The sequence below is a fragment of the Felis catus genome, chromosome D3 (assembly GCF_018350175.1).
Source record: "Felis catus isolate Fca126 chromosome D3, F.catus_Fca126_mat1.0, whole genome shotgun sequence".
NCBI classification, from domain to species: domain Eukaryota; kingdom Metazoa; phylum Chordata; class Mammalia; order Carnivora; family Felidae; genus Felis; species Felis catus.
Window position 1 is genome coordinate 77,029,741 of NC_058379.1, and position 22,652 is coordinate 77,052,392.

At 48.8% G+C, this 22,652-nt stretch overlaps 1 protein-coding gene across 12 annotated transcripts in view; it reads right to left on the reverse strand.

The window, feature by feature from the left end:
- The window catches only part of ALPK2 (alpha kinase 2), a 152,837-nt gene that overhangs the window by 21,206 nt on the left and 108,979 nt on the right, over positions 1-22,652 (reverse strand). For 11 of the 12 annotated variants that reach the window (XM_045042420.1, XM_045042418.1, XM_045042413.1 and 8 more), the window contains 6 exons: positions 16,781-20,006; positions 12,866-13,013; positions 10,479-10,606; positions 10,330-10,365; positions 6,736-7,010; positions 5,213-5,301 (listed from right to left, as the gene is read on the reverse strand). In XM_045042420.1, the coding sequence (XP_044898355.1) occupies positions 5,213-5,301; positions 6,736-7,010; positions 10,330-10,365; positions 10,479-10,606; positions 12,866-13,013; positions 16,781-20,006 (3,902 nt within the window). Of the gene's footprint in view, positions 1-5,212; positions 5,302-6,735; positions 7,011-10,329; positions 10,366-10,478; positions 10,607-12,865; positions 13,014-16,780; positions 20,007-22,652 lie in introns of those variants that run through there. The other variant, XM_045042424.1, reaches the window with a different exon arrangement.

The following is a 22,652-nucleotide window of genomic DNA, read 5'->3' on the forward strand; positions in this document are numbered from 1 at the left end:
CAGAGGAAGCCACACCTTGTGGGGTCCGGAAGGCCATTTGAAAAACTCTCCCCTTTACATCCCTTTGGATGAGGAGCTACCGGACGGTTTTGGACAAAGGACTGCCGTTATCACACGTCTGTGTTGCGGACGACCCTGTGGAGACGGGACTGTGCAGGAGTAAGGACAGGAGCAGGGAGGCCGGTGAGGAGGCCGCCCGGTCGTGAAGGCAGCTCCAGTGGAGAAGTGATCAGATCCTGAATGTGGCTGTCAGCACAATCCGTTCACGGTCACCCAACCCTCCCACCACCACCAGGACTATGTCAAACCTGCTCTTCCCTCCTCCGACTGCCCGCACCTCCTCCCCAACCTCACTTTCAGCTGATGACCTCGCTTCCTGTTTTACTGCAACAGTAAGAAGAGAGCTTCTAAGAGCTGCACGGTCCCGCCTCCTCGGTCTGTGCCCGTATATTCCCCTCCCCTCCCCCACTGTGGACGAAGCCTCCTGGTTCCCCCCCACCCCAAACCACTTCTTCCGCTGGTGCCCTGGATCTGCCCGACCCCTCTGGTGCCCCAGGATGTGGCTCTAGCAAGCATTCCCCACATTCCTGCATCCCATTTTCTTCTGGGAAACCGACTCACTGCCTGCCAGTGGCAGAGCGGGACTTGCTGAAATAGCTCCGGGCAGCCCGTGGGGCCCATAACTGATACTGACTCAGTTTACGTCAAAACCCAGGTCAGTTGCAGACTCACCGTCTGCCATCCCTCCCCTCCCTTTGTCTCTTGAACCCACTCAGAGATGCTCTCCCACTAAGGAAGCTTCGGTCAAGGGCACCAGCAGCTTGTGTTGCAGACTCTGTGTTGCAGAGTCTAACGGTCTCTTCTCGGCCCTCGTCTTACTTGCTCTCAGGGGCGCCTGACACGGCTGATCTCTCGGAGTCCCCTTCCCACTGCTTCCAGAAACTCCCTTCCTCTTGGTTTTCTTCCTGCTTCATTGCTTCCTCTTTCCCTGGCTCCTTCACTGGCTTCTCACTTCTCCCCAACCTCTGACACGCCCCGGGACGGCTCTCCTGTCTCTGCCCACACGGGCTAGTGACCTCCTGGCTTGAAATGCGGTCTGTATGTCGACAATTTCCACCCTGAAATCTCCATCCAGACCTCTCCCCTCTCCCCCACTCACATTCCGGCCTCCTCTGTTTCCGATCGATGTTTCCTAGGGATCTCAAATCGAACACAGCCCAAACTGAACCGCTCACGTGTCCCCCAACTCCTAGCTCGGTGGCTGGTGACTTACCCTCCCTTTCCGTTCATCCGACAGCGTCTACTGAACAGCTTGTGCCAGAATCTCAAAAACCTCACCAGGAGAGCGAACATGAAAGAGACACGGTCCCTGCTTTGCAGGGACAACCGCTGGGAAGGGTGCACCGTGGAGAAGCTTCCAGCTCCCTACTCTTAACTAAGGAAGATAGCAGGCTCTCCAGGAGCAGTGCAGCGGCACGCGAGTGGTAAAGACCGACTAGAAATAAGCTGGTAGGAGGCGAAGCGGGGGAGCAAAGCGGGGGAGCATCGCCCCTAGCTTCGTGTCCCTCCTGCTCACTCACGCACGCACACAAGCCAACCTGAGCCGCTCCTCCTGGTCCCCGCTTCCCCCCCACCCTACCTGAACTGAAGCTTCCTGACGCTTCTCCCTGAGTTCCACCCCAGGGACGCACTGCCACCCCCCAAACACAGCTACTCTGCACCGAGCAGGATGTGAAGTCACAGCTGGCCATTCCCATTCATCACTGAGCAAGGAAGAAATCGCATCAGAGCTCGTGGAAGGATGTGCCTGAATCCGCCTCGGCTGCTACTCACTGCGGAGAGGCACAGGGTCCGCAAACCATTGCCTGTGGGCCAACTCCGGTCCGATGCCTGTTTACAGCCCACAAGCCAAGAATGGTTTTCACGCACGAATATTTGGAATTGATGTGATCAGAGGGGAACACTAACTCTGAACCCCAAGGGTAAGCAAAGTTGCTTTAAAAAGTTAGCAAAATGGGGCACCTGGGTGGCTCAGTCAGTTGAGCGACCAACTTTGGCTCAGGTCATGAGCTCGCAGTTCATGGGTTCGAGCCCCATGTCAGGCTCTGTGCTGACAGCTCAGAGCCTGGAGCCTGTTTCAGATTCTGTCTCCTCTCTCTCTACCTTTCTCCCACTTGTGCTCTGCCTCTCTCTCTCAAAAATAAATAAACATTTAAAAAAATAAAAAAAAAAGAATTCCCTTCTTCTCATTAGTAAACTTACATACTAAAGAATTGAATTCAATTATTATTATATTTTGAAACTTATCAACCAAGATTTGTAGATACTGGTTTTCTTTCTTGTTATGCAAGTATCAACATAATAGCTTCTTTTTTTAAATTGTTTTACAGTTTATTTACTTTTGGGAAAGAGAGACAGAGTGCGAATGGGAGAGGCGCAGACAGAGAGGGAGACACAGAATCCGAAGCAGCTCCAGGCTCTGAGCCGTCAGCACAGAGCCCGACGTGGGGCTCGAACTCACAAACTGCGAGATCATGACCTGAGCCAAAGTCAGACGCTTAACTGACTGAGCCACCCAGGCACCCCATAATGGCTTCTATTTTGCCTACTGGCCCACAAAGCCTAAAAGAGTAATGATCTGGCCCTTTACAGAGAACATCTGCCAACACCAGGTCTCAAGTTTTGTCTTCTATTGGTTACTATCACCTTGACTCTTCATTTCCTCTCTCTGCCCCAAGGCTACAAACATGGTCACACCTCCTCATTTTAAAAACTACGATCCGGGGCGCCTGGGTGGCTCGGTCGGTTGAGCATCCGACTTCGGCTCAGGTCATGATCTCACAGTTCATGGGTTCGAGCCCCACATCAGGCTCTGTGCTGATGGCTTAGAGCCTGGAGCCTGCTTCAAATTCTACGTCTCCCTCTCTCTCTGCTCCTCCCCCGCTCATGCTCTGTCTCTCTCTCTCCTTCAAAAGTAAATAAAAACATTGAAAAAATTAAAAAAAAAAACTACGATCCAATTTGACAATAAATTTCAAATATTGAAAAGAACACAATTTGACAATAAATTTCACATATTGGGGGAAACAAAACAAAAAAACTACGATCGTCGATCATCGCCTTCCATTGATGGGTCTCTGCCCTCACATTTCATTCCCCTTCCCTGGCTTCCTTCACTTCTGTCACCATTTGGACGAGTGAACTCCATTTGTACCCATGGCCCTAATTCCAATGTACTCTTTGACCCAGTATCCCTCATTTTACAAAAATCCTGCTTGCTAAGGTCACGCATTCTGATGGCTTTTAGTTTTCTCAATTAAAAGGCTTGGATTTATACTCAACCTCCTCTCTCTTCTTATTCCCTATATCAAGTTTGTTAATTGCACCTACTTACTGAATGAATATCCCAAGAGCCCTGTCTCTCCTCTCAAACTCCCCATGGCCAGTGGTCACGTTCTACCTCCACTGCCCCTTCCCTGGGCTGTAGCAACCCCTCTCCGACTGGTCTCACCACATCCAGCCTCTGGACCTCCTCTTTCATGGACCTCTTCTTCTGGGGGCCAGCCCTGATGCCCCCACCATTGTTCTGTCCCCCATTTTCTCCGCCACCCCCAGGTGGAAGCGTCTTGGTGGTCCCTGCACACAGAAGCATCTTGAAGCTGATAAGCATCTGAATCCTCCCACTTTGACACGTCCACAATCACACTCAGGTGCTATCTCCTCTAAAATCTGCTTGCGTTCATCTTTTCTAACATGGTCTCAAGTGTAGAGGCCTTGAAGAAGGCAGTGTGTGTGTGTATGTGCGTGTTTCCTGGTCTCGAATCCTCTGATCTTGATTCAATGAACATGGAATTGGGAGCAGAGGCCTCTGTGAGGACCCCTATCCTTCCGTATGTTTGTTATTATTCAGGCACCCACAAAATTCTTCCACTGTATGGAAGGGAAAGGTGTTTACATAGCAAGATGTCCTAATCTATCTTTAGGCCGGTGGCACATTTGTGGGGGTGCTGATGATGTTAATTAGCCCCTGTGTCCCTCACACGCACAGGCCCTTTCCAAGTCCCTTCGCCAATCTTTGTTATTCATAAGTTTGTGCTGTTTTCTTGAGAAAGCCCCCAAACTGTAGGGTCAAGCCACACAAAACCAGAGGGCTCTGTGCATTGTGGACAGCTCACCTGGTTGACCCTCTTCCTCCTGGAGAAGAATTCTAGGGTTAGGGACTATATAAAGGGGGCCGGAGAAGACAGAGAATGCACAAGTTCCTGTAACACAAAACTATAACTCACTCCAGATTGCTGCCTGAGTGGATTGAACAGAAAAGCAATTGTGTATTTTCTCTGCAGCACGTTCATTTTTCTTGAAGTTGCTGAGAAATGTTTGTGTTCTAAGTATGCTAAGCATCTCTTGGCAAAGAGCAGAAAGCATTAGATTTTATATATAATATGCCCAACACCCCACCTCAGGGAGAGTATTTTCCCCCATTGTGAGTCCACAGGGTCAATGTAAGCAACGACTCCTTCCTTCTTTCCTCTCCCAGTTTCTACTGATACATAAATGACTGTTGTGTCTGAAATTTCCAACGTGTCCTGGCTCTTTCTCTTCCCACTTAAACACGATCTTGACCAGATAAACCCACTAGTAACCAGAAGCTCCAGACACCCCAAAATCTGCATGACTCAGTCAATATTTAGCCAATGAGTGGATAAAAGTAATCACTGTAATCTATCTCTGTAGGGTTCCAGGAAATGGGTACTGTGTTCCTACGCTCCTGACACCCAATTCATTCTTCGTAGACATGGCACCATATTTTATTTTCATCATAGGGTAATTGTTTTGTGATATTCTTGTGTTCTCTTTTCTTTGCTTATTGTTTGCCATGAAGTAGATACTCTTTAGTTTTTATTTAACATGCTACATTTATCAAATTCATTTTCTATTTCTATCGAATTATTTTCTATTTACTGTGATACATTTATCAAATCCATCCATCCATCCATCCATCCATCCATTGATTTAAAGAATATTTATCAAGTATCTCTCTATAAGCCTCTGGCAACCTAGAAGGAACGGGATAGCAGCCCAGTGTGGCCTCATGGCTTCCAGACAGAGAGACCAGGCAAAATGCTTGTCCCACTGGTCCTTCTCACCCTCTCATCCCTCCAAGTCCCCAAGAAACCAGGGTGATAATACAAGAGACAGTAAACACACTCACTCTGGCACTTCTCCAAAGCCTTCCAGAGGCTGTGCTTCGGCAGCATAGATCTTGGCATAGTATCTGGCAGTATTTTGGACATAGCATTCCTACATCACCCAAACACAAGGGAAAGACAAGTGAGTAGAAGAAATTCAGAGTTGCCAGTAAAGCTAATCAGGATTCCCCAACCCACCCCTTGGTTGCAGGCACAGAAGCAACAATTATTGCAGACTCGAGTTGTCCACTTGCAGAGAACTCTGAGACTCGGAGGAACTATCCAGGTTAAAGCTCAAGTGGTCTCTAGGACCAGGCGTCCTGAACTATCAAATTTCTAGAACGCACATGGCTGAAATTCATCCTGGGCTAAGGGGACTGGCCCCATGGCAGGATGTCGGGCACAGCTCGGGGTGTGCTGAGCTCTCCCATCTGAAGCTCTTCTTCAAAGGTGTAATTAGAGTTGTGGGTAGCCAACACCTTGGCAACACTGTTGGCTTAGGAAAGGGCAAACTGGATTCTGCTTTCTACTCAGTGGGGTCTTTCAAGAGGGAGTGTGGACGCTGGGGGCTTTCCCTGACTGGACCAGATGGTACTTGAGGTGGAAAAAATACGTAGTGAAAGAAAAGAAAAAAGAAGAGTTGACTTGGAGGAGGAAGGAATACGACTGGCAAAACTCTGTACTCAAAAGAGGGGCTGCCTTCATGAGCCCCAAGTCCCACCGGACCTCACCACACCTAAGACAATCCTGGAGGGCTAGTGCTTGATGGCACCTGAGAGATTCTCTGAAGTATAACCTATTCATTTTATAGGTAATAATTTTAGAAGGGTGCCTAGCTTGCGAAAGAGCTAGACCTAGCTGTCCTGAAAGCTTGGCCACTGCTCTGGGTCAGGCTCTCGATACTCTTGGTGTCAAGAGTGAAATACACAGACCAAACTGGGAGGCAGGGAGGGAAGCCCATGTTCTCTTCTTGTCTCAAGGTTCTGTGACTCAATAACACAGGGAGATGGGAGCTTAGCTAGAGCCTTGGATCAGTCTCCCTTCATAGCTTATAGGCTAACATTGACCCAAACTCAGGAAGGCAAGAAACAGGACACCTGCTGCCCCCTCTGAATATAGCCCACCCCCTTCCATAAAGTAAACAAGAATCTAGAAACTATGCCCTTGGGGATGCTTGGGAATCCTGGCATCCCCTGTAGCTTGGACCTCCCACCTTCCACATCATCCCGTGTCTGAGTGGACTCAAGGACCTCATGAGGCTTCCTAGAAACAGAAATGATCCCAGCCCAGGTCAGAGCCGGTGAGGGGCCTCCAGACACAGGGTGAGTCCCATCTGGCTGGCATGAGGGCAAGAAATTACCCCGAGAACTCAGACATGGTTCCCAGCATTCGGGCTTGATCCAGGGGCTCCCTTACAGCCACACCCCAAAGGGAGAGAAACACCCTCTTGGAGACACTCCCAACAATTCTGAGTCTGACTTTCATCTCAGGCTCTCGTGGGTCCCCCCTCACACCCCACGTGACTCTGTAGGGCAGGTGGACCCACCTGGGCAGCGAGTTTGTAGTTCCTCTGGATGAGCTCATCGTTGTTTCTGGTCCCGTAGGCAACAGCGTTGTGCACCTTGAGCACGCAGGCGTGGCCGGGCTGGAAGACGGGCATGAGGCCCTGCATCACTTTGCTGCGGAAGGCTTTCCGGTGGACCCCTTCTCCAAAGTGCAGCTCCTCCGTGGCGATCTGACCTCGCAGGTGGTCCCCAAAGTAGCTGTCCCTGAGGAAGTCTTCTCTGAAGATGAGTTGGCTGAATTCAATCTCCTCACATCCTAAAACACACCTCACCTTTAGTTGGACAGGATATCCCAGCCCCCATCCTGCTTCTTGGCTCATGGTTGTTCCCACACAGGGACGAGGACAAGGCTGGCCTGTAGAACCTGGAGGGGAGACCACACGGAACTCCCAAGAGAGAGGCACAGCTCAAAGATGAGAAGGGGTGGGGGGACAGGTCCTCGAGGAGGCAGGAAGATCGGTATGAGGCTCTAGTGGATCTCACTGGAGAGGGGAGAAAACCGGTGAGGGCGAAACTGGGGAGACCAGGAAAAGAAGTTTAGACAGATCTGGAAAATACAGACAGGACCACGAAAGGTAACTGAAGGCAAGCTGAAGTGTGGAGCGGGGAGGAGGAACCAACGATAAGACGTGACAGATCAGTTTCTCAGCCCTTTTTCTCATGACTGCCCCCTGAAAGGAGTCTTTTCAGACTTTTTTTCTAATTGATCCCCCTCCCCCCATAAATTTCAATCCCACAGAGGTCCTGTATATCCGCTTATGTGTGTATATCTGTGCTTCACACACAATCAGAGTAAGTTTTTTTGCCTCCTCAAGAACCAATTTTTGTCTTCTCGGGGGCAATACCGTTTCCCCATGTTGAGAATGTCTGTGGTAGCTATAAGAAATAGGTAGGCAGGGGCGCCTGGGTGGCGCAGTCGGTTAAGCGTCCGACTTCAGCCAGGTCACGATCTCGCGGTCCGGGAGTTCGAGCCCCGCGTCGGGCTCTGGGCTGATGGCTCAGAGCCTGGAGCCTGTTTCCGATTCTGTGTCTCCCTCTCTCTCTGCCCCGCCCCCGTTCATGCTCTGTCTCTCTCTGTCCCAAAAATAAATAAACGTTGAAAAAAAAAAAAATTAAAAAAAAAAAAAAGAAAAAAAAAAGAAATAGGTAGGCAAGGACAAAACAGTTAAAAAGAACCTCCTCTGAGGAGACACTGAAAAAAAAAAGCCTAATTATTTTGGATTCATGTGTAAAAAGAAAAGTAGAATTAATTTTTTCTAGCACCGGGTTTTCTCATAGCGGATTCTCCACGTTTCAGGTGACCACGGATGCAATAGGAAGGTTCCCTTCTAACCTAGAGATGAAGAGGTCAGCCTTCTGGTGGGCTGAGAGAAGAGAAGAAGACAGCTTTCAACGAAACCCGTTTGGTTAGAGTTCTTTAGCGCCCTTTAATCCTCGACGTCGATGAAGACTCCCATCTTTCTGAATGTTTAAAACAAGAAAGAAATCACGGGTCGTGTGAAAATCTCACTTCACGTTTCTACTTAGACTCTTGAGAGAAACATTTTTCTCTGCTTTTAAACATATTTTCAGGTCACGTGTTTGAAGAGCAGCCAGTGACTGAAGCGAGCTACTAAGGGTATACAGAGATGAAAATTATTGTCCAAGAGTATCGATGAACAACTAGGCCTCGTTATTGGCAGAAAGAAAGAAAGGGAGGGGGACTCAAACAGTAAAAGGGCTGGGGGTGCCTGGGTGGCTCAGTGGATTGAATGTCAGACTCTTGATTTCAGCTCAGGTCATGATCCCAGGGTCATGGGATTGAGCCCTGTGTTGGGCTCTGTGCTGAGTGTAGAGCCTGCTTAGGATTCTCTCTCTTTCTCTCTCTGTCATCTCTAAAAGAAAAAAAAGAAAAGAAAAAGTGCCGAAGATGCCTGTGGAAAGAACGTGTGTAGGAAGATCCTCCAGGATTTCACGATGGTGAGCAGGAGCCTCAGGCCAAGTAACCTGTCCCAGGTTTCTAGAAAGATCTATGGTGGAGAAGCAGGGTTACAGGTAGACAATTGGGACACCGTCCCAGACAAATTAAAAAAAAAATGTTTCTGATGTTTATTTATTTTTGAGAGAGAGACAGAGACAGAGCATGAGCGGGGGAGGGGCAGAGAGAGAGGGGGAGACACAGAATCCGAAGCGGGCTCCAGGCTCTGAGCTGTCAGCACACAGCCCAATGCGGGGCTCGAACTCACGAACCGGGAGATCATGACCTGAGCCAAAGTCAGACACTTAACTGACGGAACCCCCCAGGTGCCCCCCAGGCAAATTTTAAGAGATTATTTATCATAGATTTCATCTTTAGTGACAGAACTAGAAAGAAAATTAATTTACAGAGAAGAGTATAGGTTTTTTTTTAAGTTAAATTCAAAAACTGGATCACTTAGAAAAAGGGATGCTTTTTATATAACCCAAATCTTCTTAATTCTAGTTGCACAAAATGATTACATTTTAACAATTTGGCCCCTAATACCACTTAAAGAATATAGGAAGTGTTTTATGTATACAGCCCAATAAATATGAATTATATTTATCCCATTCTATTCTCCTTCAAAATCCCCAAATTTCTAAAACTCAATTATTATTAACAACAACAACTGCACTGAGTGCTTAAAAAATGCATCAGATTTAATACAAAAGTTGTTTCCAACTGTGTGCTTAGAAAGAAGGTAATTTTTTTTCTATAGTACTATATTGGGTATAATTAACAGTCTTGTCTATAATTTCCAACAGAAAGTCTACTTAACAAAGATAAAACAGTGAAAAGAAAAAAATAAATCTTAGGACTTTCCTTTGAAAGCCCCATGTGCGATCATTAAATTGTGCTAGCTTGTGTTTTATTTGAACCATCATTCATTTTTGGGCTTTCCCACGAGCTGGGTTTTATTAGTTTTTAATTAGAGCCCAGCCTGTAAAATGTTATTTGTTCCTCCTCGGGAGAATTCAACTAATAAAATGTTTATCACCAAATAAGAAAGGTGATAAAGAAGTTATTTGAGGCTTCTTCATCCGAAAGATCAAGGGGACCGGGACCAGTGTCAAAATGCCAAAGGAAAGCACCAAGACTCATCTTTCATTTCCGTGAAGATGCGAAGGAATGGGGTTCTCCTAGGACACCTGACTGTCTTTGGAATCTGCTTAGTGAGTCAAACTGGGAAGTAAACCGAAGCAACAAACCAGGCTGTGTCAGTGCCAGACGCTGAAAACCCGCTGCAGAGGGGCTGGACTCAAGCCTGAGGCTTCAAGGAAGGAGTCTGACCCCAAGGCCCCCACCGACACATCCTCAACAACTGCGTGCCCCAGTCTGATCTTTCATAAATACTACACCTCTGCATGTTGGTAGCCTCACGCACTTATTACCGGCCTCGCCACCAGCTTGAAATAGCTCATGAATTGTCATTCATTTCCCAGTCATTCCTGCGCTCTCCCCTACTACTTGGTTAGAAGAGTCGATGGGGATATTGTTTCAACCCTTGATTCCAGGAGGGAGCTCTCGCTTTGTGGAGTGGCCCATGTCCTTGGACATCCAACTCGGGTCAGCTTACCTTTAATATCCTGCTGACTCGCAAGTTGTTTCAGAACTAGAAGAAGACAAAGAAGAGAGGGTCTTCAGTGCACGTGGGCATTCTGGACGGGGGCCGGGGGCGGGGGTGTCTCGAGGTTTATCGCCTGAAACGGAGAGGCTGAGGCTTACCTTCAGCGGTAAGGTTAAACTCAGCGGTCGCTTTGCCGTAACTGTTCTTGATGCAGCAACGGTAGATGCCCTGGTCCTTCTGACCGGCTTGGACGATGGCCAAGGACACAGCCGAGGTGTCGTCTGCCCTGCAATAGGGGACATGAATGTTGGAACGTTTCATCGTTCTGAAGCTGCATTTTTCTAACACACTTAAGGAGAAAGGAACAGGTGCGTCCCTGCCCTAACATTTGGGGCTAGTGGGCTGGCTAAAGCACAAGGTCTCGATAAGCTGTTTGCATAATTCATTTTTATCTGTGGGAGATGATTGGTGCAATTTTGCGTTAACATCCTCCCTCCAAGTAGGCAGTAGGAATCAAAACCATTTGGGAGCCTTGGCTGTGACCTGCAGAGCCAAGAACCGGAAATGTGAATTCTGGGGGCCGTCATTAACATTTCTGCTCAGAATTCACCTCAGTTACGTTACTGACCTAGGTGCTCTGGGCTTGAAGGAGACCTGAAAGCCCTAAACCAAATCTAAACACAGACACAATACGGGACAAGCGAAAGGGGGTCTTTGCTGTAAATAAGGACCCATGGCTGAGGGTGTTTTTGAATAGGCTACTCTTCTAGTGAATACTGCCCATCCATCCACCCGCCCCAAATTATTAAGTTCCAGGCACTGTGCCACGAACAGAAAAACCAGTGGTGGTGATGGTGAGGAAAGAGAAGGAGGAGGAGGGGGGAGGAGGAGAAGAAGAAAAGGCAAATGGGTGCTCCCAAATCAGTGCTGCCCAGACAAAATGAAGCCAACGTCGGTCAAGTGTAAAGGCCTGGCCACATGTCACCAGTAAATGGCAGGCCTACTAACGTATGCTCCCTACAGGGAGGCTAGGTTTTCTAAAGACATCTCAGATGGAAAATGGACCCAAAAGATTCAAATGCCAAGTCTGAGCTCAGAGCAAGATTGCCAAAACCCTACTGGTTAATTACCCTTGGCTGACGGCTACAGAGAGTGCTTTAAATGAATGATTAGTGCTTCTTTTTATAAAGCTCTAGGGAGTGGTCTTGGTTGCTTTTTTTTTTTTTTTAAGCCAAGCCACTTATTCTCCATTATCATTCTTCCTAAGCCATACATAAGACAGGCAGGGTAATGGCAACGTTTTAGGCTGCGTGGCATCATTCCATCCGTCACAATCAGTTAGGTTTTCTGGAGGGATGTTATAGAAATTAACAGCTCGAATCCTCCATCACTATGGCATTTGGAGCCTAATTTCCAGACGTATGCTCCAAGCAAACGTATTTGATTTAGTTATACAAAAAAAAACCTCGATTTTTCTTCCTTTTTCAGGCTCCTTGCAACGAGATTAAGGGGACAGGACACCTCCCGTGACTCAGGGAGCTGAACGGGGACTTCCCTCAGCAGAAAGAAGCATCTGGGGCTTGAGTTTTGCCCACTGAGCCAGGTGATCTGTTTTAGAATAAGCCACACTCCCTCAGGTGTGTTGGGTGAAGCCCATGGCCCACGGCTCACGTGAACAAGCATTTATTGCCAGCAAGGCGCTTAGGGAGCCATTCGTCAGCTTTGTTCCACACGGGTACTCTCGGCAATGGTTCTCACTCTCTCTCTCTCTCTCTACCCTCCCCTCCTCTCCTCTCCTCTCCTCTTCTAACCTAGGGCCCCAGAAATACACGGCTTTTCCCATCTCAGAAATGGTTACTTATCACCTTCAATACCTGCTCCTTTCTGTTACTTCATAGATTGTTTTTTTCCCCCTTGGATTCTCCTTCTTAGCTTTGAAATTTGGCGGGCTAGCAGGAATTTGTGAAAGAGAAAAAAACACAGATTCACAAACAGAAGAGAGCTCTATAATCTTGGGACTGTGGAACCTCAGACTAGAAGATGATTTGGCATGTTCCCCTGATTTAAAGTTACTTTTTTAGGTTTTATTTTATATTTGAGCACGAGAGAGCATGAGCAGGGGAGGGGCAGAGAGACGGAAACAGAATCCGAAGCAGGCTCCAGGCTCCAGGCTCCCAGCTGTCAGCACAGAGCCCGATACGGGGCTCAAACTCACGAGCGGTCAGATCATGACCTGAGCCGAAGTCAGAAACCGAAATGACTGAGCCACCCAGGCGCCCCAGCATGTTCCCCTGATTTTAAAAGCATCGTGACGCATTTCATGATTTTTTGAGGCCACAAGGCTCGGGGGTGGCAGAGCCTGAGTAAGAACCCTTCCCTGCTTTCCCTGTCTAGACCTCTGTCTTCGTTCCTTACTTGTCTTGGATACTTAAGTGAGTGGGGTTTCAGCTTCAATATTCCTTTTTACTTCCTATCACTATTTTCTTTTAGAACTACGTTGTGAAACCAGCAACAACCACGAAAAGTAACCAGGCAAATATCCCACCTTCTCTGCACTTGGGCTACTGACTTGGAATCCTTTGTCCACCAGACCGTAGAATCTTCATGAATTTCTGCAAACTGGCAGCTTAATTTTACATTCCCAGAGTGGTCAGGGAACATCTCGGCTTGGATCTTTTTTAGTAATATTGGAGCTGGAAACGAGAGAGTTTCAGGTCAGTGTTCTCACAATAGTGGCAGAGAGTTTCACGGTGGCCAGAAGACTTTCCCATTTTATCGCATTTAATTTTCACAGCAATCCCAAGAATGGGGATAATTATCCCCCTCAATTTATGGACGAGGAAACCAAGTGTCTGAGGGAAGATGTGACTCGCCTAAACTTTCAGAAAATGAGCAAATCAATCTAATAGAAAAATCTCATTTTGCATTACTTAAGACTCCCAAAGTGGGGCACCTGAGTGGCTCAGTCATTTAAGCGTCTGACGTTGGCTCAGGTCATGATCTCAACTTGTGAGTTCGAGCCCCGCATTGGGCTCTGTGCCGACAGCTCGGAGCCTGGAGCCTGCTTCGGATTCTGTGTCTCCCTCTCTCTCTGCCCTTTCCCTGCTCACACGTGCACTCTCTCTCTCTCTCTCTCTCTCTCAAAAATAATAAACATTAACAAAAATTAAAGTCCCAAAGTGAGATCTAGGATGCACGAAATGAAGTAGAACGTGAGAGGCTTTTTTTTTTTTTTTTAAAGAAGAGGCTTGGGGATTGTGGATACCTAGTCTATAAACCCTGAGCCAAATAGAGCCGTATTTAAATGATCGCCAGGTAATCCAGGTCAAAATCAGAGCTGGGGCTTAGGGAGCAGGACAAAATCCGGGTTATCCAAGTAATTACGGTTACGCCCCCAGATATAAAAGGCAAAGCAACAGTAAGATATTTCGTGAATAATTCTCCCCCATCTTTCCCCTTGATCAGCTATCTTTGCTGAAGATATCCGAGCGGATTGCAGTGATGTCTGATAGCGATTTCATCAGCAAAAGAGACAGACGTGTCTCCTTGAATGAAACACGATCAATCAGGAAACAATTCCCTGGTGTGTGGGGCGCGGGGTCGGGGGAGGCTGGGCTGAGCTCCTTGAATATCGCCTTTTAACATCAGGGATCAGGGCCCTGCAGGCCAGCTGAGTGTGTCATTCCTCGGGACAGCCACGGGGCAGCAGCACAGGCAGCAGAACGAGACGAGATGGCTGGCCCCGCCAGGGGGGCAGAATGACTTGGCTGGGTTCCTGGCAACGAGGTGTCCGTCCTCGTGCAGGCCAAGCTCCACAGCGCCGCAGCCGTGGTAACTCAAAACACTGTGTGATCCCCGGCCAAGCCCGAAGTCCCCAGTGCCAACGCTTTGTTTCCCCGCTACCTCAGATCCCACTGCTGGGCAGCAGTCGATGGGTTAAATGTGCCTTCTCCTCTCTCTTTGATGCCAGCGTCTTTAAAAGCTTGTTTTCTTCCCAGGAAGTACTAATGAGCCGCTCGGGGGACAAATCCCTCCACTAGAGAGTAACTGAAGACACTAACAATATCATGGCAGAGAGAGAAGATATTCCAAGTTTAGTGATGGCAAAACCCATTTCGGATTCTTCGGTCCTACGCGGCTGGCTGCGTTAGGTACAGAGGCCCACAGTCTCAGACTCTCGCTCCAGAGTCTTGCCCAAGCCCGCCTCCACGTCTGGAACTTAAGTCCTCAAGGAGCCTTCCAGCACAATGTGGTGGCAGTCTTCATGGATGGTTTTGTGGAGACCCCAATGTCCCTAAAGGGGATGCCAACTCTGTCCACTGCCCACTAGAAGTTCTGAACCCAGAAACCTGGGCGGATAGAGGGAAGGGCCAAAAATGGGAAGCAAAGCAAAATGAGGGTCTCTGAGCAAGAGGCCTCAGGGCTTTAGGAAGGACCCCTGTTTGTATCGGATGGAACGGGGAATGGGGATAAAGGACAGCCTTCAGTGTGGCCAGGTTCCTCTTCTGTGCACGTTCGGGTCAAGGGTTGATGGGAAAGGATAGAACAGCCCCCTCCCGCCAGGTGAGTACAAAGCTGTGAATGTCCCCAAGAAAGGTTACTCAGTTTTATTTCTTTGAGTCCTCTGAGTCACGTGCTTCTGTCCACACACACACACACACACACACACACACAAAGACTCCTTCCCCAAGGGGTCTCTGGTGTGACAGTGCTCCCCTCCCAGAATGCAGTGCTCAGGGAAGCCACGCAGTCTCTGAGAGCAAACTCCACCACCTTCTGGTTTTCCGGATAGTCCGTGTTCCCATAGTAACTCGGATAACCGCGGACAAGGATTCTAAATAGACATTTCCCTTTGGGTTGAAACCACTTCAGAGATCTTTTAAAATACTGCTCCGTTGTCTTTAAAGCAGTTTCAAAAAAAATTTTTTTCACTTTTGTTTATTTTTGAGAGAGAGAGAGAGAGTGTGTGAGCGGGGGGGGGGGGGCAGAGAGAGAGAGAGAGAGAGAGAGAGAGAGACAGAATCTGAAGCAGGCTCCAGGCTCTAGGTTGTCAGCACACAGCCTGACGCGGGGCTCGAACTCACAGACTGCGAGATCATGACCTGAGCTGAAGTTGGAGGCTTAACCTATGGGGCCACCCAGGCGCCCCTAAATAGGTTTTAAAACCTATATACTAGGAAACTGGTTGGATGCCCCCCAAAACTCTTCAGAAGGTAGTTTTGTATTTACTCCTGGCTGCAGGGGGCGCTGAGGGCCTAGGTGATGTGTGCTGGGAATAATGAGCGCCCTGTGGAGGTCCGGACACTCAGGAAGGAGAAAAGCCTTGCCCCCCCCCTTTGGGGTATAAGGGGGCCCCAGCATCGGGCTCTGCCACACGCAGCTCCACGACCTCACTGTGGGGTCTTCTCTTTTTTTTTTTAATTTTTTTTTCAACGTTTTTTATTTTTTGGGACAGAGAGAGACAGAGCATGAACGGGGGAGGGGCAGAGAGAGAGGGAGACACAGAACCGGAAACAGGCTCCAGGCTCCGAGCCATCAGCCCAGAGCCTGACGCGGGGCTCGAACTCCCGGACCGCGAGATCGTGACCTGGCTGAAGTCGGATGCTTAACCGACTGCGCCACCCAGGCGCCCCAAGGGGGTCTTCTCTTTTGACTCGTCCCGCCCGTGGGAAGGGAAAAAAGAGCTCTGAAATGAAAGAGGCTAAAATTTGGGTTAAGGGATGAAGCTTGGGGTCACGTGATGCCCCCCCCCCCCCCCCCCCCCCCGCAGCACAAAAGTGACTGAAATTGCCAGGGCCCTGAGCCTCACGTGGCCTGAAACCTGGAACGGAGGTTTCAGAGGGCCCTTCCGACTCAGCTGAAGAGGAGGGTGAGCTGGAAAGAAACCTTACGCTCAAATTCGGAAGGAAACCCGGGATTCAAGTAAGCTGCTGTTAATGAAAATCACCAATTAAAAAAGAGGCTCCCAAATTATCCCTGAATGTTTACTTCTGTAAATCCTGCTTGCTGTGTGTGGTCTGTTGAATTATACTAATTAGCGACACTGATGAACGCATCTGTTTATCTTTTAAAATATTTTTTAAAGGGTAATGAGGCAGAAAGTCATCTTAATCCTACTCCCTCGATTTCAACCTACCCACAGGCAGCCTATTCAGTGATTCTCTCTCCAGATCACCTGGGAACTTGTTAGACACGCACTTTCTCGAACCCACACCTTGAACCGGAAACTCTGGAGGGGGAAGCCCAACGATCTGCATTTCAACCAGCCTTGCAGGGGATGCTGAGGCCAGTGGAGCTTGAGAACCACGAGGATACAGGCCAGGCCACCATTTGGTCACTGCCAAGCCACCAATGCCTATCCAGTGGACCCTCACCTTAAATGCAGAGGACTCAGAAGCACACCAGACATCTGGTTCACAAACCCAAACGTTACCAACGACAGAAAGCAACAGCACCTCACCTTTCCCTTCTCTTTTGCAAGGTGGCTTTTTTGCGTCTTTTTCCTCCTCTGTGCATGATGCCGGTGTTTCGAGTTTAGGAATCTTTTTAAGAAAGCTTGAGCTCTTTAGGACATTTTCCTTCTCTTCCAATCTCAGCCTCAGGGCGGCCACCCTGGACAGAATTTTCTTCTTTACCCCCTCAGCTAAATGTCCCCCCGCTGAGGTTTCTGGCTTCTTGACCTCCTCTGAGCCACTCCCTGCTGGTGGGGCTTTGGGGAATCTGAGGGTCCGGGCTGCCGTGTGACCGAGATTCTCTTCCCTGGGTCTTCTCCCACAGCCCAGGTTGGAGCCCTGTTGACATGGGTGCTGTAATATCTTAGGAGCTTTCTCCGAGGAACATTCACCTGAACCAGATGCCGAGGTCACTGCTGGAGAGCCAGAGGTACTCACATGCTTGGTTTCCCCAGTGTGGGGCTCCTCTCTTTGAGGTTCCCGAACTGTGTGGCTTACTGAAAAGTTTGCAGTGTTTCCTTTGGGAGATGAAGCACAGGGCAACGGAGCGAGACCACTAGAAGAGGGTGAAGGTTTCCCACACTCACTCTCAACAGCTTCCCTTTCCTTCGAGTCAGAACGTGCATATTGGTGGTTTCTGGGCTCAACTAAATCATTCTCGGGGACGTCGTGAACTTGACCCGTGGAGTTGTGACTATCAACGCCAACAGATGCATGAGTCATCACTGCAAGACAGTTAGAAGGAGGTGAAGTGGAGAAAACAGGTTCTGCTTTGTTGTTTTTACTTTGTTCAGCCTCCCCTAAGCTTCTCTTACGGCCTTCTTGTATTTGACTTATTCCACATCCACTTGGAATGGTTTCCCCACCTTCGTCAGGACGTGGGACTTGCAAGATGGCGGGTTGGACTTCCAGTCTCTGGCCCATGTTCCCATCATTCAGTTTGCTCTCCTCTCTGATGATAGCCGGTGTGGATTCAGAAGGCCCTGGTGTCCCAGCCCTGGTGCACACCATCACACCTGCTTCATCAGCGGGGTCTACAGAGGATTCTACGACTTTAGGGCAGGTCAGAAACTGTTTAAGGAAGTCAGCATGATCCTTGATTTGGTTTTCCTCTCGGTTTTGACTCACATGACTCACGTTTTCCTTCTCTCCGGTTTTGGAAGTCTCTGATGACAAATCTGTGACGGGTAATTCCTTTCCGTCTACAGGATCCACAGATGACTCCAGGAGTCTGGGCTGGCTCAAATACCGGGAAGAAAGGCTACTCCAATATGCACGGCTGGCGCGTTTTTCACTGACATGGGTTTCTCTGTTATTAGCAAGGGCCGGGCCAGACTCAGCCTGAGGACTGTGAGCCTTGAGAACATCAGATAGAGCCCAGACCCTGTCAGGAATTACGGGACCAGCTTCTAACTCCTTGCACTCGGAACCCGTCTGTGGTCTTGGGAGCCAGTCTTCTGAAATGGGAGCTTCCAGAGTTATAATCTTCAGCTTTCTGCCTGCTTTCCAAAGTCCTGGCCCACTCTCTCTAGAGCCTTCCAGGAAGATATCAGAGAGAGGTGGAGTGTGGCTCAGAGCCTGACCATCATCTTCCACGGTGGCGTGGGCCACCTTGCACACAGTAGGCCCCAGGTCTGAGCTCTGCCCGCTCTCCTCCCTGGAGTTGGCCGACAAGTGGTCCAAGGGCACTGGGTGTATTGCCCCTTGTGCAACAGCTGTCATGGGCCACCTTTCTTGGAAACCACCCTCGGAAGCAAAACTCTGTGGGGGTAAGCTCTCGTGCTGGATCCTCTGTGTTCTTTCCCTTTCTTTTTCTTGGAAATCCTCTTCAAGACTCCTATTGTCTGCCCTGTCCACAGTCAGGCTCTTATCTCCAGACTGGTCATCAGTCTGGAGAGGGCGGCTGCTACAGAAGCCCTCTACCTCTGGGAGCCGAGGAATGTGGATGGGGACTCCTGGTCCACGGGGAGCCATGCCAAAGGGCTCCTTTAGAGACTCGGTTTTGGAATCACTTAAAATATGACCCAACTGGGCATGGGAAGTGAGGTGGAGAATATTTTCATCTGGTGCCTGAGGTGAGCTCCCCTTGGGTCCATCTGCAAGACTGTTCTCGGCAATGGAAACAGGGAGGTATTTGGCTGGGTGAACTTTGGGGGCCATGGTAACTGGGGGCCATGTGTCCCCACTCTCCCTGGCCACCTGAAGACCCTCCAGATGAGCAGTGAAAGTCGTTGGCGTCTCACGAGGAAACGTTACACCTGAGCCATTCCTGGCTGATGTGTCTGTGGTGTCTGGGCCACCGTTACTGGGGCCCTTGTTGCCGCCTTCTGCCAACTGCACAAAAGAGCTGTTCTCAGAACGTAGAGGCTGTTTTTCCTCAAGGCCTCCTGAGTTGCTGGGGCCGGGCCTCTCCTGGCCAGCCTGTACTGTGGAGACCAACGTGGAGGTGAAATTCTCCACCGCCGCTAAGTTTTTCCCTGTGCCCCCTTCACTGGCTTTTTGTGAAAGGTTCCAGGTGAAAACACTGGTGAAAAGAGGGGGCATGGCGGAGTCTCGCTCCTTGGCGCTCTTGCATGGCGGCTGTGGAGGCTCAGAACCTCGCGTCTGAAAAAGAACGCCCGGCGTCTTGTCATCAGGAGAACATAAATCAGATACTTCGCTTTGACTTTTTGCCGACTCCAAGTCCGTGGAGCAAATTTCGTGAGGTGAGTATTTATCAGGGGAGGCTCCGGCAGGAGAGTCCGTGGTCGGCCGTGTTCTTTGGCCACGTGCTTCCAGAAGCTCTAACACACACGCTGCTTCTCTGCCCCTTGGCCCACCGCCCGCAGTTTCCAGGGTGGTGATGGTATCTGTGGGTTCAGGGGAAGCAACGGAGAGAGGCTTGGGCTCCCCAGGGTCAGCGCTGCCCTCCTGGGGGAGAAGCGCGGACAGCTCCCGGGGGGCCCTGTTTTCATGACTGGCGTCTGGGATGCTCAGCTCGTGTCCGAGGTCTTCCCAGGAACTTCCAAGTGCGCGGTCTTTTCTGTCTTGGTTGCCTCTGTGCTGTGGGCATCGAGTGCAGCTTTCCAGCTCCAGGTATCCGGCCAATGACGCATATTCTTCGTCGATCCCTCCTAAGTTGGGGAAGGAATTTGTTGTGGTCCCAGGAGGTGCAGACGGCTCCCCAGCAGGCTCTGAGAAAGCTGGCATCCGGCTGAGAGTGTCTCTCCCCCTGACCGGTTCCTGAATTTGCACCTAGGAAGATGAAAGCGATATTAATAGAATTGTTCCTAAGAGAGCCTGCAACTGGGCATAATTGCAAGCCCAAGACTGTTAATCCTTGATGACTGTAATAACGCACAAGAAGAGTAGCAGGAATGATCGAAATCTAAACACTGGTCCCCTAACTCTCTCTAGCTATTAGAGACTTCCTAGAGACATGCAAATTTAAGCAACCGTACGTTCCGGGGGGCCCTTGGTCAAATTCCCCATTATAAGCAAAAAGCCTTCTGACAGTCCTCATTCAATGATTTCTTTTCTCGGGGGAAAAAAAGATGGGAATAAATTGCAATGTAAACTAGTTTGATCAAGTCAGTCACCAGAGCTTGTGGGCGTCTTTCCAGAAAGATACGTTTCACATGATCACAACAAATGAAATATGCAATGCTTGTAAAGTAGCAATGGACAACCTTTGTTCCCAAAATATGACAGCTTGCTGGTTAATAACATTACTAAAGAACGGAGAAAGTCCTGTCCTTTGAACCCGCCTTTCACGAAGTAACGAGGTTATGACGGACCATCAACACTGTCAATTATATCTACCTCAAAAAGGTTATAAAATCCTGGAACACCTCTTCCACTTTGTTTTTTTTTTTTTTTTAAATGTTTATTTATTTGTTTTGAGAGAGAGAGCACCCACATGAACGGGGAGGGGCAGAGAGAGAGGGAGAGGGAGAATCCCAAGCAGGCTCCACGCTGTTAGTGCGGAGCCAGACGCAGGGCTCAAACTCACAAACCACGAGATCATAACCTGAGCAGAAATCAAGATTCGGACATGTAACCCCCTAAGCCACCCAGGTGTCCCACCTCTTTCATATTAAAACAGATGCCCCGTGGCAGGCAAACCATGTCCAGGAGATGTAAAAAATTCAGGACTGCTTAGGGTGGGGAGAAGAGAGAGAGAGAAAAAGCGAAGGGAGGGAGGGAGGAAGGAAGGAATCAAAGAAGGAAGGAATCTCACATTGTGAGGAGTAGACCCTGACTGTTCTGTGACATTGGCTATTGTTTAAGGAAGCAACAAGATCTTGGACTAATTTCTTGTCTCTTAAAACTATTAGCTCATCCATTATTTCAATACATATCAAAATTAGGTCCAGCAAACACAAAGGGAATTTCTGCTCAATTTCAGGAAGAATCTCCATCTTCCTGCCAACCCCTCAGGAGTCCCGCTTTGCAGCAGCCTCGTTCAAGTGTGCAGAAACTGATAACTGGGCTTATAGAGGGCAACAGACAGCGTCTCCCAGCGTGTGACAAAGTAGACCTGGAATGTTCCTGTGCACAGTGTGGTTCTGCGTCCTGAGGCTCCTTCCCATAAACCACACGGGAGAATCTTGGTCTTACTGTCGCCCGGTCAATCCCTTCACTTACTGCCAGTGGGTAACAGGACAAGGGCATGACCACACCTCCCTCCAAGGCTGCCTGCTGCCACCAGGGAGCCACCTCTCACTCTCCTTAAAGCTAGTCTGACGTTCATTTAATTCTGATCTTATTGGCACGCTAGTGCTAAAGGAGCAAGAAGAAATGTAGTATAATTTCCTGTGCTATAAACTCCATGAGGGCCGGGACCATTCGTCTATCCAGCAAGTATTTATGGAATGCCTCCAATGTAGTAGGGAGTATCCCAGGTGATGTGGATACAACTCAGGCAATATGCCCATCTGGAAAGAGCTCCCATCCTATGTTGTATTCAAGGCCTATTACAACAATTAGCACCCAGCAGGTGCACCATAAGCACTTGTTGAAAGAATGAGTAAATGAAAGCACCGTGCCCCAGTTCAGACAGCCCCAGTTCAGACAGCTCAACCTGACGTCAGCTACTAAGCCTCTAAATCTGAAGGGCTTTGGGCTTTCGGCTGCTCCTGACTTTCTATTTAAAAAAGAAAATAAAAGAGGAGAGGGGAGGGAGGGGAGGGGAGGGGAGGAGAGGAGAGGAGAGGAGAGGAGAGGAGAGGAGAGGAGAGGAGAGGAGAGGAGAGGAGAAAAGAGAAGAAAAAAGAAAAGAGAAAAAAGAAAAGAAAGGAAAGGAAAGGAAAGGAAAGGAAAGGAAAGGAAAGGAAAGGAAAGGAAAGGAAAGGAAAGACAAGACTGAGTCATAAGCAGGGGATCTACTAGTTCACATCCTGGTGTTTCCAAAAAGGAAAATGTATTTACTCTCTTTCTATATCCCCCATCACATTAAAATGGAAAAGGAAAACAAGATAACTTCTGGGAAATAAGCAAGGTGTGGGGTTTTTTTCTTTTTTTTTTAGTGCCACGAAGTTGAACATGTGTACGGTTTCACCTCTATAGCACATATAGAGAATGTTCTTTTCATTTCCTTTTTTGGTTCCTTTTTTTTTTTTTTCATAGTGAGCTGTGGTACAAATATACTGAAATATCAAACGTAGAAAATGTGGATAACTCCCTGGTCATGATTTGAGGAATGAGGGAAGACTGTCCACTTAAAAACACGGTGACCCTCTCTCGAGCCTTCTTCCTTGGCCTGAATTTCTACCACCTATGTCAGTCCTTTATTTTCAGATCTTGTCGTCACTACAGCATCATCAGTGCCAACAGACATTTATGGAGCGGCCGCCTGGTGTAGAATTCTCTGCCAGGCACTGGACAATTCTTCCCAAAGGG